This window comes from Myotis daubentonii, chromosome 10, assembly GCF_963259705.1.
Source record: "Myotis daubentonii chromosome 10, mMyoDau2.1, whole genome shotgun sequence".
Taxonomy (NCBI): Eukaryota; Metazoa; Chordata; class Mammalia; order Chiroptera; family Vespertilionidae; genus Myotis; species Myotis daubentonii.
The window spans coordinates 54029656-54049424 of NC_081849.1; the positions used below are offsets into that span (position 1 = coordinate 54029656).

At 40.3% G+C, this 19769-nt stretch overlaps 1 protein-coding gene across 1 annotated transcript in view; it reads right to left on the minus strand.

Annotated features, from left to right (window-relative positions):
• The window catches only part of THSD7A (thrombospondin type 1 domain containing 7A), a 316639-nt gene that overhangs the window by 55651 nt on the left and 241219 nt on the right, over nucleotides 1-19769 (minus strand). The window contains exons 9-11 of the mRNA XM_059712436.1: nucleotides 18173-18288; nucleotides 10557-10689; nucleotides 8989-9092 (exon numbers count right to left, since the gene is read on the minus strand). Coding sequence (XP_059568419.1) covers nucleotides 8989-9092; nucleotides 10557-10689; nucleotides 18173-18288 — 353 coding nt within the window. The remainder of the gene's footprint in view (nucleotides 1-8988; nucleotides 9093-10556; nucleotides 10690-18172; nucleotides 18289-19769) is intronic.

Genomic DNA, 19769 nt, shown 5'->3' on the forward strand with positions numbered 1-19769 from the left:
ATCAAGCCAGCCCGTCAACACTGCAGAGATGTTGGAAAAATAAATAAGAAAGCCAGTTTTTTAAACAAACCGTCTGAAAAGGAGAGACAGATTGTTAGTTTCAAAGGGTCTTAAAAATATTCTAATTAAATGCAATGGGGAGAACTTCATGAACCCTAATTTAAACAAATCCTATAAAATAAAAGGTTAATATGCAAATTGTCCCTCAGGAGTTCGGCCACTCGTTAAGATGTGCACTGATCACCAGGGGGCAGTGAGGAACGAAGGAAGGCCCAGCAGGCAGCCAGAAGACCCCGATTGGCCCTGATCGCTGGCCTAGGGACCCTACCTATGCATGAATTTTGTGCACCAGGCCTCTAGTCAATTATAAACAGGCATTTTTGAGACAACGGGGGGGGGGGGAATAAATGTAGTCTGAATATTAGATAATATTAAAGATTTATTGTTAATTTTGTTTACTACTATAATACTGTTATGTTTAAAAAATAATTACATATTTATGGATGACATATATCTTATATGGAAGTTGCTTTAAAATATCCCAGCAAAATCTTTTTATGTATGTGAGGACTGGCAGAGGTCCAAGAATGGCAACATGTTAAAAACTTGAGGCTGAGGGAGTGACTATACTACTAGTACTCATTAAATTATTCTCTTTACTTTTATGTCTTATTGAAATGTCCCATAAATTTAAATTTAAAAAAGATTAATAAGTAGAATAAGTAGAGTCGATTCTAGAATGTTTTTATAAGTCGGATTCTGTGCTCTGTTTTGAAGAGGATAATACTAAAGATTCCTAGCATGAAAGGAAATAGATAACATTGGTTTGAGCAGAAAGGACATCAATATCAGCGTTATGCATATTTGAGTATGGAAATGGAAGGCTACCGAAGCAGCTGTGAAGTGAATCTAATAGAATTCAGAATGCAGTTGCTCATCTTCATTTTCTTGAAGAGGAATGAAGCTCCCTTATTATTCAGGATGCATAAAAAGGAGAAGTGCTGTTGGTCTTTGGGACGACCCTTCAGCAGGTAAGACCATGTTGTCATTTCGTTGGAATAATCAGAATGAAGTAAATGGCAAGATCTAGAGTGTGCACACAGAAGTTCCTTGCAGGGACAGAATCAGATCACCGCCCTTGCGCAGGGAACGCTGTCGAATTATACGTGACAAAGAGTTCAAGGAGCTCTGAGACCTGACTTATTAAATTGAGCAGTATTAACATGGCTTATCCCAAAGCAACAGCATCCGGGTAGCACTGGAGACAGACAATGTTCAGGGGATCGAGTGATTAGAGGAGTGATTTTTCCTATCGTGTTATGGAAAAAATAGCAACAGTGAGACTGAATCATGTAGAAATGAAAAAGAAAAAGCTTTAACGTGAGCAGGAGTTAGTTACCAGGAGACCTAATTGTGCTTGGAAGACCGAACTTATAAATAATGCAAGAGGGCTCCCGTTGCTTACTAGGTGGATATAATGATCTCCGTCTTTCTCTGTGGAAGAGATTTTCCTGGGCAAGTTTGCCAAATTACACTTCCTAATTACAGGCTGTGAATGTAATTCTGGCAGAAAGGGGAAAGAAATACACTTTCTTTTTTATTGATCCTAAATAGTTACCAATGATCCCCAGAACCACTGATGCTCATAATACATGTAAAAGTCCTTGTGTAAGGAGTGACTAGGAAATGATAATCAGCTCCCAGGGGAGGAGCTCAGCGAGGCCCCCCACTGGGATCTGGGAAGGCTAACTGACTGCATAAGAACAAATGGAACATTGAGGGACCATCACAGACACCATGGTGTCAAGCTGATTTTATGAGCTACTTAAAAAATAGGAAATGATAATAATCATTTTATGACAGGGCACTCCTAGCAATAGAAACAAAAATAAAACCCCCTATAAGCATAACCAATGGACATAAGACACTGGGGGATAGGGGAGGCTAGGGGACTGTCTAGGGCGGGGGGATAAAATGGATACATATGTGATACCCTTTGTAATACTTTAAGCAATAAAAAAATAAAAAATAAAAAAAAATAAAACCCCCAAATCAACAAGGAAGCTAGTGTTCATAGAAAATTAGAGGAAGTAATTTAAAAATAGAAAAATTAGAAGTTTTAAATAATAGTGTATATAAAGAAAGCATGTGAAAACTATTGGGCGGTAACTAATAAATACATCAGCCAAAATAAAATTTTAAAAATTGAGGTGGGGAAAAACTTTAAAGCAAGCTCCTTTGTTCTTTTGTACCTAGTTCATTTTCTACTTCTGTTCTATTTCTTCCTATTGCATAACAATCTCTAAAATTAACAGACTAATGTGAGTTGCTGACATAAATTGCCCCAGACATTCTGGACAAACCTCAATAATGCCTCTAAAATGTAAGCTTTTAAAAAGAATAAAGTGAGCCAGAGTTTAAGCTAAAGAGTACTAACCCGGGCATCAGTATAGTTGAAGCCACAATATAGTTTAAGCCACTTAATTGAAGCATAAGGTTTAAGCCTCTTTGTTCACACACACAAAAATAACAGCATAAATTGTAGTGAAATACCTATATCTCACATTTTACAAGTATATTTAGATTTCATTTCGGTGGGGAGAGAATGAAAACTTACTTTTTTCTTTGTAGACTTTCCTTTTATCACCTTCTTAGCCAGTAAGTGACACAGGGTAAGGACTGCTAGGGAAGAAGGGTCCCGGTCATGTAAGGCATATTATTGACGGTGTGTTTTTAAAATTTTTGTGGTCTCGATTTGGGCATACATCTGAATCATGCTGACTTCCACATAAAGAGGCTGATGTCAGATGTTAATGACAAGTCAACATTATGATGGACGTTTGTTGGCAGGCGAGGATACAGGGAGGCTGGGGGATTAGGATAGTCAGGACTGACCCTAAGGACTGTTGCTCTAGTTCCATCTTATTTATAGAAAGTATGCTTGTCAGAAGAAGCATGAAGGCTACACAGAGATTGAGCAAGAGCAAATTTGAAGTTATTTATATGAAATATCAGCATCTAATCTATGATACTTTTGCATCATACTCTTGGTATGTGCCACAAAGTAATAAACACTGAAATAATGTATATACAATAGAGGCCCGGTGCGTGAAATTCATGCCTGGGTGTGAAGTGCGAGTGTCTGGCATGAAAGGGCAGGTCCCAGCTGACCTCTGGGACCTCCACCTGAGTCACAGCACCCAAGTCCCCATACAGAGATTCGGTGAGCACGGCCGGACACTGCGGGCCAGGGTGCAGCATTAGGCCTCTGGGCCTCCCAGTGGCGCTGCATGGAAGCTGAGCAGGCAGCGTAGTCTTTCCTGGCTGGCCTCGCAGACCAGCTCCTGCTCTAACCCACGGGGAGCCCGACCGGCCCCTGTGGTCCTGGCGGCTGGGGCCAGCTCACCCAGAAGAGGCCACGCGGGTGTGTGGTGGGCTCCTCGTGGGCACCCAGCACCTGAGTGTGGGGGCTTCCCCAGCATGCGAGGCCTGGCGTCCCAGGGGAGGGTAGCAGACAGAGTGAGAGCGAGCTCGGTGGACACCCTGCATTCTCATCGCAACTCTGCCCCCATCACTCCCGCCCCCAGGTAGCTGGCAAGAGCTCACAGCACATCGCCAATGCTTGCCATGTTTCGTGCCGCCCCTTGGTGGTCAGCACATGTCATAGTGAGCAGTTGAACTCCCAGTCTCCCAGTTGAAATCCCATCGAATGACCGCACAAGGGAACAATTTGCATATTAGGGTTTTATTATATAGGATTTTAAGTATATGATTGATGTTAAGTAGTGATTGCTATTGTCCCATAGGGGAGTCATAAATAAAAAATAAGTAAATTATCCAAAATTGTCATTATTATGAGCCATGTATTTTATTTTTCATGCAAATGTAATAGTAACTCTAGTTATAGCTATTATGTGTAGGTTCAATGACAGTCACTGATGCACCCATAATTTCGCCTCCTAAGTGCCATCCAAACTGTGGGCATGTGATCAGAGAAAAGGGACAGTGGATTACAGTTCCATTAAAAGTTTATACACAGTGGACTAAAGTAGCATGAAGCAAATATGAGCTTTCTATTCACTTAAAAATTAAATAGAATGTGGATATAGTTTCATGATATTTGCACTTTTTGACAGGAAAGATGCCTATGTCAAAGACCCTGTAAAATTTCCATGTGATATTTAAATGATTCAAATTTTAAAGTTTCCAAATCCCGTCAATCCCTTCTTTAAAATCTCTCTCTTCCTCTCTCTCTCTCTCCCTCTCTCTCTCTCTCTCTCTCTCTCTCTCTCTCTCTCTCTCCCTCCCTCCCTCCCTCCCTCCCTCCTTCCCTCCCTCCCTCTCCTTTATTTAGTTTTTACACTATTAGATAGAATTTCCTGGAATACATCATTGTTCATATCCAAAGCTTTGCTAAGATTCTTCACTACTTTTGCTTTCCTATTGAAAAATTCCTTCTCTTCCTGGGCTTCTCCCCCTCCCCCTCCTCCTCCTCCTCCTCCTCCTCCTCCTCCTCTTCCTTCTCCTCCTCTCCCCTTTCCTTCTGGTATTCAAATACTCCTGGAGGTATTCAATTCCCCCAGAGTGTGGGCTCTTGCCTCCAACTCACTCAGAAACTCTAGGCAAAATGGTCAATGCACTATTCCGCAAACATATAGATTTTCCTTGAGTCACCTAAATCATCTATACCTATAGTATATTTCCTACCGTAAGAAATATATAAAAATTACATTATATACATTTATTCTCTCAACAGGCTGAACCCAATCATATGTAGGCCACATGAAACCAGATGCAACATAGTGTAAATCATCAACACTGTAACATTAAAAGTATTTTTTCCATTTGTTGCTGGTTTAACCTGCAGATGTGGAGGCTGTGGATATGGAGGGCTGACCACTCAGCTTTGCCTTGTATCATGAAAGCAGCCATCGGCAATAGGTAAGGAAATGGGTATGGCTATTTTTCAAAAGAACTCTAATTGTTTTTTAAAAAAAGACTATGGGTTGGATTTGGTACACAGGCCATTGTTTACTGATCACTGGTCTAGACCAATGGTCTGGTAAAATCCATGGGTTAAACATTTCTACCTTCAGAATCATAGACTGGTAAAGTTAATTCATAGGGTATTGTTTCTGTGACAGCAAAGAACTAGTAATTTAAAGTTAATACAACTTAATTCTTTAGGTAAAAAGAAATGCTTAAACACTCTACAAATACAAACAGGTTATAGAAAAAATCTATTAATGGTAAAATGCAGTAATTGCTTTTCTGGTGGTATGTAATGTATTTTGGGGACCTTAGCTTCTATGGCTTCATCAAAACCCTTTCTGGAAATTTTACCCAAATTTCTATCTTCTGTCCTAAGCTATGTCTACAGCTACATTTCAAATGCATACTTGGATGTTTTTAATTGGCTCCCCTGCTGTCACCTCTAATGCACAATATACAAAATATACTCTCTAAAATCAGCTCTAGTTTCTGACCTAAGAATTTCCATCAATACGCAGTAAGTATTCTCAAAATAAAAATATTGGCGTTAAAGAATCAAATCTTTGACTTGCTTATTTCTATTTCTGCTACTCTCACCTGCCACCAAGTCCTAAAATTACTTTATAGCATGTTGCAAGTCCATTTATTTTTTGCCCATTCCCACCACTGTGGTTCCTGAGACCCTATTACTGCATCTTCGCATTGCCACAATAGCGTACTAGCTGGCATCCAGACTGATGTGTCTTATCCTCCTAATTTATTCTCTACACGTGGACAGATAAAACACTGCTTGCTCCTACTCCTTATTGAACAAAGCCTAAAATACTGATCCTGACATTTATAGCCTTCTACAAAATCACCCCAGGCTCCAGCTTACATCTTCAGAGCTTTAATTATCCACTTTTCTGTGAACATATTTAATGTTTTCATTTTCTTACCTCAAATGCTTAGCTTATAGAATTCATCTTATTTTGTATTTTTTTCTCTTTTCTACTAATTCTAATATTACAGCACAACTCAATTCCCAGCTTATCCTTTAGGTCTTTCTTAAACACTTTAGCTTCAAATTATTGCTTTTGCAGTGGATCAGCCTTTAACTCCTACATGTTGGATGTTACCAGTGACATCACTTCCCTAACCAAATGTAAGCTCCCTGCCTTGAACATCTTCATTCTTTCCCGACACTCATGGCTCACGCTGCACAGCCTCCTGAATGCGATCAGTTAAAGGAGGCACTGGATTGAGAAAATGTGGTGCACTGGAGAGGACAGGGTGCAGTTTCTCTCTAGTCTTTGCTGATCGATGCTAATCCTTACTACACAGTTTCTTTAATCATTAAAAACATAGCACAAGTTGGCACTTCTTAAGTCTCTGACCAGATAAAAACAAAGATGAGAATAGCAAGAATATGACAGGTCAATCATGCAGAATTCTAAAAACAGCTATGTCCATCAAAACAAGAAAATGTTGCCAGTATTTCATTAGCAAAATATATTTTTACACTCTTAATTTTCTCCATTTCATGTTTCTGTAGAAATACAGGCTCTAAAAAAAAATTTAATCTACCAAGGCAACAAAGATTATCTTCCTATGGAGTTTAAGAGTGTTCCTCAGTATACGCAGAAATAATTTTTCTTTCCAGATAGCCTGGGCATAGAAAAGATTGCCAAGATAGAGTAAGTCGTCTGACAAGTATTCCAAGATTAGAAGTGATTATCTAAGTGCAGGCAGAGGAAGAGGAACCAGCAATAGGAAACCAAGAATGAAACAATCAGAAAGGCATGGGGGAAGCCAAAGACCCCTTTTCATGTGAGAATGGGTCACCATATTAGGTCCTACAAAGCAGTCAGCCAGGATGAGGAATGAGCTGGCATTTTTAGATTTGGAGATAAGAAGATTACCAATCACAGAAAGAGCAGTTCTCATACAGACTTTGGGTCAAAACTACAAAAGACCCATGTTAATACTGGTGCTCTTATGCAGCGGTTCTCAACCTGTGGGTCGCGACCCCTTTGGGGTCGAACGACCCTTTCACAGGGGTCGCCTAAGACCATCTTGTATATCAGATATTTACATTACGATTCATAACAGTAGCAACATTACAGTTATGAAGTAGCAACGAAAGTAATTTTATGGTTGGGTCACAACATGAGGAACTATATTTAAAAGGCCAGAAGGTTGAGAACCACTGCTCTTATGCCAGCTATGACCAATGTGCACATTCACTGGTGCCATAATTTACAGGAAGGGGGAAGGATATAACATTTAATGGAGACTTAATATGTGCAGCGATCTGAGGAGCATTATGTTCTCAGCCTCAGAGGGAGGAAATAAATGAACCAAGGTTCTGCAGTTGTTGAGTAAGAGTCTGGAACTGAAGCTGTTGTCACACTTGTGCTGTTGCCACCATATCTCAGATTTCCTCCAGTGGAGGACTGTAAATATTTGGGTTGTTTTACCTAATCTCAATTGACACACTTGGATCCCTGAGTATTAACTGTGCATAGATTGTAAAATATGAATATTAGGGTAATCCTAAAAGATCATTTGGTCTGACCCTCTCTTCTTTCTTTTCTTTTTTTTTTTTCATCTAAATAGATGAAGACCCAGAAATGTGAAGTAATGAATAAGAATCACAGTATATTAGTGAAAGAACAAGGACTAAATATTGTTTCCTGATTCCCAAACTCATACCTGTTTTCATTGTAAACTTCGTGTAGAGCCCAGATTGCACGCAAATGTGTGCTTGATTCAAGGAGGAATTAGTAGGGCATGACAAGAAGATCTCATGTCACTCAATTTCTTGATGAATGGGTTGAAATGAGAACACCTTTCTATTCTAAATACCTAAGTCTCTATAACTGTAAAGGAGACAGTTATTTTTTAGCGAAAGCTGATGGTGGAAGATGCATAATGAAAATGAAACATATAAAATACATTTCCAAAAGTCCATATTTAGTCATTATTATTTGTAAACTAAATTTTATATTTCAAATAAAGACTTCTAAAATGATGATTATATAAATAGAAGAGTTTTACAAAGAAGTAGCAGTTGTTGTTTTTTCCAAATTAGGGAAGCAATCTCATTGTAAAGAAAATGGGCTCTAGGTCACATCCGCAAAGGCTGGAATTCTATTCTGTGTTTCGACTTTTGCATCATCAAATACATAACAACAAACGAGGGATCAAAAGATGTTTTTATGAATGAAAGAGAGGTGTTGGCAGTGTTTTCAATTGTATATTCAACTACATTTTAGGTATGTAGGAGTTACATGCTAAAAGTCAATGTGAGTAGAAACTACCATGTACTCTTTAAAGACTGAATTTGCCACATGCATAAATAACATGTCCAAAGCTTCAAATGTAAGTATTATTCATAACACCCAGTAAATAATATTGACAAATTTGAAACATTTCCACCACTCATTTCTTCAGGATTCCACGTTATCCAGCAGTGCAGACAGACTGCTGTCCACATATGGCAGGTTGGAGTACATAAATCTGCCATTTAAAAATCAGTACTGCATAGGAACAAAATTGGGGGTATGTTAAGGGATGTCATTGCTGGGAATTTCTGGGAAACTTAACCCATTATATTGCATTGCATGCACACATGTATGTAATGCAGATGGGCAAGGATATAAAGGATCTGACTGTTAAGGTGACAAGCAAAAGTATTATGGAAGACCATGATCCCCAAACTAACCACCACAACTAACAACCAGCTGCAGTGTACAATCTCTGTCATAACCCTCTCAAAAGCTTCATCTGCTTGAATTTTTCCCTTACTGATATCTAGAAGACAATCAAAGAACAAAGGGCACACTTTAAAAAGACATGTCCCTGAGCTACGTAGGATGAGTGGTAAGCAGATTCATGTCTGCTCTGCTCCATTGGCTAAGAATGGCATCAAATGACAAACTCATCAAGCTGGTGGTTAAGTTACAGATGTTGGAGAAATGAAAAGCAAATCAGCTGTGGAACGAGGCCTCCCACCTCTGGCCTGTCGTCCGGGCCCACAGCCTTCCTGTGCTCCAGGGCTGTCCTGTTGCACGCTCCAAGGGACCAGTTGGCACCGGCGCCATTTGTGCGTCTTCCACCTAGAAGAAAAGGAAAGAAACCTCAGGGAGAGGAAGCAAAAACGCCAGGCAAACCAGGGCTACGGCGACATGGAAACATGACTGTGGCCACTGCAAAGAGAAATTTATTTGACGATGCTCAGTCCTATCTAAATGTAATGTAGGTCTCCAAGGCATTAGAAAAAGGCAGCATTAAATAGAGCAGTACTTTCTATGGTAGTGGAGACACAGTTCATCGTGGCCAAGTTCTACAAGAATAAACTCTATAGAAAGCATTTAGCCTTCTTAATGATTAGGATTGCCAGCAGATGTGCCAGATGGTACCAGAGTGATGCATTCTGTTTAGTAGAGGTATGTTTATTTTATATTCAAGTTATAAAACTGCAATTCATGTCATGAGCCTTTTCTATAGTGTTCTTTCGGTTAGTGTTGTAGCGATAACTCAGAAACTGTGATTATAATGCACCTTACAAAGACAAATCCGCCAAATAAATACATTTGGTCTAATTCAGTGGTCGGCAAACTGCAGCTCGGCAAACCACGGCTTGCGAGCCACATGCGGCTCTTTGGCCCCTTGAGTGTGGCTCTTCCACAAAAGACCACGTGCGGGTGCGCATGTACAGTGCGATTGAAACTTCGTGGCCCATGCGCAGACGTCGGTATTTTGTGGAAGAGCCAGTATTTTGTGGAAGAGGCACACTCAAGGGGCCAAAGAGCCGCATGTGGCTCGTGAGCCGCGGTTTGCCGACCACGGGTCTAATTGATGTTAGTGTTCACCGTCTAAACATGCAATTATACTATTTTTCGTAATAATTATTTGTCAGAATTAAGTACAGATAAATGAAGATGGCAGATCTGCCGTCAATTTCACCTTAAATTGCTATTTTGTGATCACACATTCCATCAATGGATGCCATAATATTTCATTTGTTGTCAGGGTTGCAATTATATGCTGCATTGTTTCAATTAGGTCTGTACTTTCTTTTCATAGTTCTGAAGAAAAATTTCTCTAATAATTATCAAGATGATGCTATATAACTTTAATAACCTTAATTTTCTTTGAGGTGGCCAAACATGAATAGAACAAATGCCTCACTAGCATCATTGAGGGTAAAGATGTCATTTTGTCAGCAAGGATGCCAGCATTTGGGAGGAACAGGTGCTTAGGCCATTCCTCTAAGTGAAAAAGAATTGCTTCCTAAAACATACATTTACATAATTATTAACAGCGTCTCTGCATTCCTTAGAGTTTACGTCAACATACAGAATTTTCCCAAACTGCTGGAGCCAATAATACAGCATGGAGATGTATGTCATTGTCTCCCTGGAGATCATTTCAGTCGGCGAACGGCTCTTTTCAAGAGGTAAGCGATGGCACATACAGCTATAAACATCCCAAACTTCACTGAGCCCGCAGGACAGCACTGGACTTGAAGCATTTTGCTCAATGCATCGGTCACAGTGCCTTTTCTTTCCCTCCATTACCTGTAGCTTAGGCACATTTGAGGGGCCTCACAGGCCTTCTCTTCATAGAGAGGATCCGTGCAGTCCCTGCCTCCGTTGGCTGGCAGCTGAATGATGACCCGGTGCCGAGACTGCTTCTTGACTCCGGAACGCCCTAGAACGAGGCAGCTTTTTAACCTCTGTTCTCTGCACTGATAAAAAGACTCTCCAAATACCATCCTGTGTGAAGAAAGCACATGGCCTCTAGCGACATGTGCTTTGACATCCCTGAACGAGAGGACGCATCTAGTCTAATCATTTCCTAAATCCTCCCAAAGACTGCTTATACTGAAAACCCAATCAAATTCTATTTAAAAATGGGAAGAATGAGGAAAACAGTTCCATGGTCAACGAGGCTTCCCAATGCACAGTTGCAAAGTAATTGCTCTTTTGTATGTTCCTTGCCCCTTGAGAAATATGACAGCTCTAATTAATTTATTTTTCTCTACCTTAAGTTTATTTTCATGCCATTTCACATAGCCCTGTTTACCACATGGGACTCATACACATGTAATGAATCCTTCTTAGGAGAATATATTCCAGATTTTAATGAGAAATTTTATTTCTTTGTTATTCACTTAATTTGAAATGCATAACTCATAAATTATTCTAGTCATTTATTATTCATGTTAAACAGTCTAAGATCTTCAATTCAGGTCGCATTTTAACATCAGGGTTGTACGTAGTGAAATGAAAGTCACTTCCTAGAGGCAGAATTTTTAGAGGAGCATTCGAAATAGCGATCATTACTCTAAGCAAATAACTCCAAATTGTGTTTAAAAAGCCAAAGGAAATAAGATTTATCTACAATGAAGAGATCAAATTGACAGTATTATTGATATAAAGATGCTCAAAATTTTTTAGTATTAGAAACAGATCATGTATAAGACTTGCCAACTTTAACAAAAAATATATTCCAACTTACAATAAATACACTTTAGAGATGAATAGCTTCATAGCACAATTTCACTCATAAAAGAATCCCCTCAAGAATTATTTTAATGGAGTTGGCACGATGCATTTAAATTTTTTTGTAAGATCATTAAATACTTAATATGTAGACCACAGGAACAGAGAAATTTAGAAGAGTTAGCAGCCCCGAACAATGAAAGTTTAATCAGAAATGAAATGAAACATTCTTAAAGTTATTATGTTAGTAGAAAAATATGATTTGACAATTAGAACTTTCTAATAATAAAGCATCCTTTCTCGTGAAGTTAAGGTATCCCTCAATGGGGTCTGGGCAACTGACTCCCAGCAATGTGGATTGAAGATTCCTGTGTTAGATGTGTGAATGGATCAAATCAGTGATTCCTAAATGGCTGACTGCATAGGATAATTTCATTAAAAAGACAAAAACAAAACCATGTCTCAGAATTTTTGGGAGCTGAGTTTAAAAGTCTGATTTTTACAAAGCTTGCCAGAAAACTGTGATGAATACCCAGGCTTAAGATCTACTAGAATAGACAACCTTGTATGCCTTGTCCCAATTTCAGATAGTATGGTTCATGTGTAACTTTTTAGGATTACTCCCATTGTGGGGGAAACCTGTACTATTAATGATTGTATTAACTATATTAGTGAATAACTGGAATACTACAGGTAATGGAGTAGGGAATTAGGGACTGGAGGTAGTGAGTAGCAGAGAACTCAAGTATTTGAAAATACTGTCATGGACATTTTTAGTTTAACAGTAGTGGTATGAATTCTAGCTCCAACTTTTACATGTTAAAAATCATTTATCTAGGAAAGATCTAAAAAGAATGCCAATAGGACTTTTAATAAAATTGCTGATGCAGTCTTCATCCATTTTATTGTCCAATGACTCCTATTTTTAAGGCCCAGGTGAGAGATTCCTCTAATAATGTAGAGCTAGGGAAAATTTTGTTTCCCCTGACAATCAGTTAAGAATCCACTGTGCTTCTATTTTTGGCTTTGTTCAACAAAATCTCAGAACTAATTTTCTTCTCAATTGCAGCAGCTTACCTTAATTCTAATTTTATAGTATAATTTTTCTCTTCTTCTCCCATTTACTACTTGACTCCATCCTTCTTTTACACTTTCTATCATTATTTTTGCTTATAATCTTCTTAAAAGAGTACACACACTAAACGACCGTTCTTGTCATTCGTTTAGGCTTGGGGGAAGGAAGGAGATGCTTGTTTTCTAACAGGGAAAAAGAGGAAAAGAATACAGAGGAGCAGGTCTTTGCTTCCCAGGGGGTTGGTCATTCTCCAACCCTCTCAACCTGCAGATAGACAACAGACATGGAGTTGGGAACAAGGGATCCAGACAAAGCAGGTGACTGTGAGTTCAGCATCAGGGGCACCTTAGACTGAAGCTTTGGGTCATTAACCCCCTAGATGTCACCTGGGACATAGGCAGGGCTGTTCAGACCGGGGAGGCAGCAGTCAAATGTGAGGGTTTTATTTTTACTTTGTTTATTAACTTGAAAGCAAAAACGTCACCTAATGTACAACTCGGACATATTTTAGTGCCTTCTCAACACGACCTCCATAGTCTGCACTTAATATATAAGACTATGATGACTGTTTCTCACTTCCATAGTTGATTCCATCTTGGCAATCCATTTAGTCTTATAAAAAGTTCAAAGACCTTAACCTTGTGCAGCCCACAGGGACAGAGATTGTGACCTGATTCAAGTGAAACATTTCAAAGCCATAACATGTAGAGAGGAAGTTTAATGGGGTTACACAGGAAGTGTCATGAGACCCATGTTTCTACCCACTAAGAGGTTCATTTCTTCTCAGCTCTCAGTTAAGAAATTACTTGTGCATTCAAAGAAACAGCACTGTAAGCTCATCCAAGTTATAGAGCTCTCAGATCAAAGTACAGACAAAAGGAGAGCTATGGCACATGATAAAAAAATAAAAAAGGAAGGTTCCCCACTAACAATTTGAACTGGCAAACTAGAATTTTACAACCTTCAAAATTTCTTGTTTGTACTTATACCCAGTTTATTACATGTGGTTAATACACATATATAGTTTCCATTTATCTTTGTGTTTTTGCTCCTCGAACAATAGTTACACATAGTAATGACTTAATAAATATTTGCTGAATGAGAAAACACACTTATTTCATTTCTTCTCAACTGGATTATTAACATCTATTTCTTTTATCCATTTCCTTACAGTAGTAAAAACATGGGGACTAAGCCTGCACATTGAGGATTAATAAAAAAATAAGGTATCACTTTGTCCATTGGAAATAATGAGCATGGGGAAAATAAAGGAATATTCCTGTAGTGTTTATACTGGAAAATACCTATATGGGATACAAATAGAAAAAGAAAATGGATTATATATTCAGAAAACAATTATGTGATGATGGGGCACGTGGATTCAGAGGGTAATGTAATCTCTCACACAGTTACAGAACTTTTCAGATACTTTAAGACAGTCAAGATGAATTTCACTAGAGAAATGACTTGGTGGAAGGATTTAGAAGGCAGGCAAAACTAAGATTTGTTAAGCTGGATGTGGGAGGAATAGCAGGACGGAGGAGCATAGCGGTAGGAAATTGGAAAAGAAATGTTTCATGCAAGAAGCAAAATGTAAAGGTATTTTTCCTATCTTTGGGGTAATTTTAGGGAAGTAGTGCTTAAAGGCATCAAGGTAGAATAGATGCCTCTGCAATATCACTTCTAGATCTCAATTAAATAAATGTAGTGTGAAAAGGGGGAGGGTAAATAGAAATTGAGCAGCTAAATGTATTATTTGGTCAAAAATAATGATATTTTAAAGATTAGAGCTCCAAATAATTTATATGTATAAATGTTTTCTATTTTTAAAAACTACCCTTTGTAAAGTTTATGAAAAATTTTAAAAAGTTACCAAGTGCACTGGTTTAAGAATTACTCTCTTACTCAATTTCTGATCTTTGTTGCATTCAACACGTATCTTGAGAGAGGGCTGAACAACATTTCAAATAATTCTTTTTGTTCTTGCTGGGATGCTAAGCTATTCTATTCCATTTTCTGCAATACTAAAGCATAATTTTACCTCTTTAAATGACTTTTTAAAAGGAGGTTAGCTCCACACATTCATTAATTCAAAACTCTTATAAACTTTAGACTTCACCTGCATAACTAACTTTGAAAGAACCACCCCATCCCTGAATTAATTTTCTGTGGCTGTTATCTATCCTCGAACATTCAACTTTGTTTGCATTTTTTAATTGTGTGAGAAATTCAGTGTCATTTCAATGAAATGTGGACCATTCCTATTTCATACCAAATAATGAAAAACTAACCACATATCATTGCTTTATTTTCCTTGCAACAAAAGGCTAGTTTTCTAACACCATTGTATTTTTCTTTTCAGTTTAAGCAATCTACGGGCACAACAGAAAAGGCTTCTCCAGGAAACAAAGCATCTTGGCACTGCTGTCCCACAGCGACCCTCTCCTGCCCCTTGGTTTTTATTCCCTCAGCACACAATTACAGTTCTTCCTTTTAAGTCTGAGTGCCTAGACTGAGGGTTTCTAAAGCCTTTTGTTATAGGAGACTCAGTCAGCATACCATAGAGCTGCCAAACTGAACGGGCAGGGCTGATCTGCTCCTGGTGAGATGACCTGCACTCAACCAAACGCAGCCCCGCCTCTCCGAGAGTCTCTAGCTCACAGGACAGCAGTTTTCTGAGCTGGCATTCCTGTCCTCCTGATCACCGCCACCCCAGGATCTCCAGGGGAGAATGGTATCATAGTGGAAACATGCATCTTTATTTAGAGAAGCTACCTGCCCACCCCCCAGAGACCATGGCAACTAAACCCATTACATCTTGCATGCCCGTTACTCACAAGAAACTAGACCTACCCTCACCTCGACCCCCCAAATGCCTCTTATCATCACCTGGACCCACAGCACTATCTACATATATACCCGGATTTTCAATTTCTCATTCTTTTCCACTCTCTAATCCTTCCCTCACTGCAGCCATTGGTTCTCTTTCTTTTATTCCTTCGGGATTGTATAACTGAATCTGAACAGAAACTACCTGGGGCCATGCTATGTCTTGCGATAAGTGGGTTGAAAACTATGAGTACTGATAAGAAGACTGTATACTCTTTTTGATATAAGGCCGCTATACATTCTTTTATAATTAACTAGAGGCCCAGTGCATGAAATTCATGGGTCTCTCAGCCCAGCCTGCAGCCTCTCCAATCCAGGACCCCTCGCAGGATGTCTGACTGCCAGGTTAGGCCCAATCCCTGCGAGATTGGGCCTAAACCAACAGTCGGACATCCCTCTCACAATCTGGGACCACTGGCTCCTAATCGCTTCTGCCTGCCTGTCTGATTGTCCCCTAACCACTTCCCTGCTGGCCTGATCACCACCTAACCACTCCCCTGCCAGCCTGATCATGCCCAACTGCCCTCCCCTGCTGGCCTGATTACCAACTTACCTGCCGACCTAGGTCCAGAATCTGAAATCAGGGTCTCTGGGGCTGTGCTCCCTTCAAGGTCTTCAGGGGAGGGTCCTTCCTAAATCTGATTATGCAGAAAATATCTCGCATAATCACATGCCCCCACCCCATTGTTCACCTGCACACTTCCTGATAATCAGGAGCCCCCTCCCTCTCTTCAGGTGCCCACTAACAGCTGATCACATGCCCCTGGTCCCCTGTTCAGGTGCCTACTTCCAGCTGTGCCCACTTTCAGCTGCTTACATTCCTCTATCCCCCTGTTCAGGTGCCCACTTCTGGCTACGCCCACTTCCAACTGCTCACATGCCCATGCCCCCCTGTTCAGGTGCCCACATCTTGCTGTGCCTATTTCCAATGGAACACATGGCCCTGCACCCTGGTTCACATGCTCACCTCTAGCTGTGATCACTTCTGCCTGATCACAGCCCAGGCACCATGTTCCCGTGCCCACTCCCTGGTGATCAAGAGCCCCTGCCTCTCCATTCAGGTGCCCACTTCTGGGTGTGCCCACTTCTGGCAGAACTCCTGGGCCGCCCCACTGTTCAAGTGTCCACCTCCAGCTGTGCCCACTTCTGGCTGATACAGACCCATCCCCAAGTTCCCAAGCCCACTTCCAGCTGTAACCACTACCGGCTGATCATAAGCCCCGAATCCTGTTCACCTGCCCACCTCAGGATAGGCCCACTTCCGGCTGCTCACTTGCCCTGCCCCCTTGTCAGGTACCCACGTGGTCTGATCATGTGGCCCCACATCCCTGGCAGCTGGTGGAGTGACCTGTCAGCTGGGCTGAGTTGACTGGGAGGTGGGCCAAGGCTACGGTCCTCTGCTCTCCCTCTGTTCTCCCTGAGCCAGTTTTGGCATCTAGAATCTGGGCATGGAACCCAGTTGCTGGCTCCTGTCAACCCGGGTGCTTCAGAAAGTGGAGCCCCAGGCTGACCTCATTAGGGGAAAGGCCTGGGAGGTAAGGGCGGGGCTTTGGAGTACCTTGCATCATCTTACAGCCTGGGACTTGGCAAGCAGAGGAGCCCCTGTGCCAAGTCAACTGCAGTTCCCACCAAGCTTCCTGCCCTGGTGTGCCCACTGAACTGTCACTGCCGAGGAGCCCTGGGGAGCATGGGGGGCGGGAGACAGGGTCAAGGCACAGATACAGGGATGAATCTCCCTGTGAGCCTCTGCTGTCCCAGGAACCCGGACAAGCCCCGAAAGGAGAGTCAAAGAGGAGTCAATTCCTGAGGCTGTTGCTCAGATGAATACAGACTGGCTTAAGCAAACAGGAACTCAGGCTCTCCCAGTTCTGGGTCCAGAATCTGAAATCAGGGCGTCTGGGGCTGTGCTCCCTCCTTCCTACCTCTTCAGCTTCTGGAGGCTCCTGGCCACATCCCTTCAATCTTCATATGGGCCCTCTTCCATCCTCGGGGAACATCTACTGCATAATCAACTGCCCCATCCCACTATTCACCTGCCCACTTCCTGGTGATCATGACCGCCCCCTCCCCCTGTCCCTCTGTTCAGGCTGATCACATGCCTCTTTCCCCCTCCCCTACACGCCTGATGGCCCTCAGCTGCCCTCCCCTGCCTGCCTGATTGCCCCCTAACTGCTTGCTCCTCCTCTCCGGCCTCATTGCGCCCCTAACTGCTTGTTCCCCTGCCAGCCTGATCTCCCCTATCTGTTTTGTCTCCTGCCATCCTGATCTAGCCCCTAAATGCTTGTTCCCCCACCAGCCTGATCACCCCTAACTGCTTGCTCCCCTGTTGGCTTGATCACCCCTCACCAGCTCTGCCTTGGCCCCAGCCACCGTGACTTTGTCCAGAAGGAAGTCCGGAGGATATCTGGTCGACCGGGTCTAATTAGCATATTACTAATACCCTTTTATTAGTATAAATGTTAAAGGAAACATTGTTAATATAATAACACCTAGAATCCTTTCACTTTTACTTATATTGTAAAGTTTTAAGTCAGTTTTGACATAAAACTCATTCGTTTGGTAAAGCTATATTATTTTCTAGACAGAAACCAACATTTTATGGAATTCATGCTGAGCCAGGATTACACAACCCATGTAAGAATCACAAACATTGTTCAGTCAGAACTCAGAGGTGCTGGCAAGTGGTCTTCTAGGGGAAGAACCTCCAGAACCCTGCAGATCATACCTTCGGCACATGAGGAAGGGCACGTGGTCCAGTCGCTGTATGGGGTCACGATACAGTCCTTCCTACAAGGAAGCAGACAGGGCCGCACCGTTTCAGGCCGAAGACTTTCAGGACACCTGGAAAAAACAAAAGGAAATCACTAAGTCTCTATAGTAATCCTGCAAACCAGGTAATTTAATAGGGTTAGACTTTTCATTGTTAAAGTTGCTAAATCATCACCAGTCTTAATTTCTGGGAGCTTTGCTTTTGACAAGAACTATACAACTACGTTCTTCCAAACCAGGCCTCAATAAAGCTTCTCAAAACAAGATGTGTGATTTTAATAATAGTAATTGTGTTATCTAGGACAAAATGTAATAATTATACCAAACTCCTTTAAAATAATCTACCCATTAATAAATTTATATTTATATTTTCTAACATGCTTTTACAAAATTTGTGGAAATTCAAATTAACTAACTATGCTTATTGTCAATTATAAATTTTCAGGTTATTCTGCACTTTATTTTTACAAAAATGTATAGCATGACAAATTTATAATGGAGCCTATTTTATACCCAGTACATGCTAAAAAAAAGTTGTATTTACAGCTATATATTTCATAATAAATAATAAAAGTGTATAAGTTATTATGATAAATAGTTTTTGTGTCATTCCTACTTTCATTTAGTATCCTTTTTCTTCCATTACTTTTTTAGTTTCAGATGATGGAATTTTAAATAATTTTGACTAGCCAAAACATTAAATATTTGGTGTGACTTAGCTGTTTGGAGCATCATCCCGTACAGATAAAGGACACGGGATCAATCTCCAGTCAGAGCACATGCCCTAGTTGTGGTTCAATCCCCCATCAGGGCGCGTGCCGGAGGCAACTGATCAATGTTCCACTCTCTCTGTGTCCCTCTCCTTTCCACTCTCTCTAAAACCAATAAAAGCATGTCCTTGGGTGAGGAATAAATGAAAAATCTTTAAATATTTTTATATGTTACAATATATTTTGGAAAGAAATATTTTTGGAGCTGATATATGTTTTAAATATACTGTCTTATTTATTGTGTACTTACTGGATGATTTTTAAATTTCCCAAGCCTTGTCTGCACCTTTACAATCTGAGTCTACGATTGCTAATAGTCAAATGTTAGCTGTGAGCATTACCATTAGAAGAAGATGTAATTTAGGACAATAGAATATAATCACATAATTCATGTAACTAAAAGTAACTTAAAGTTATGATGCCCAGAAAAAACTCTTTTAAGGTCATATAAATCATTAATAAATAAGCTAAGAAGCACTGAAGAAATAAACCAAACAACCAGTAAAACTGTTGATGAAATAACTTGGGAAATTAGTGAAATATGGGATTTAAAAATATTCCCCATGGGAGAAGCCAAATTTTTTTATAGGTCAAGATAGATTGTGTTTTAACAAGTAAGTTAATCATGTTTTCAGAACTGAACTATGAGTGGAAAAAAAATCATTAATCTCTTTCCCATAATTTATTTCTAGCACCTTACTGATGCTTAATTTTTTATATATCTTATAATAATTTATGTTCCATTCAATTATTCAGATACATGTTTTCCTCTCTCACACCAGA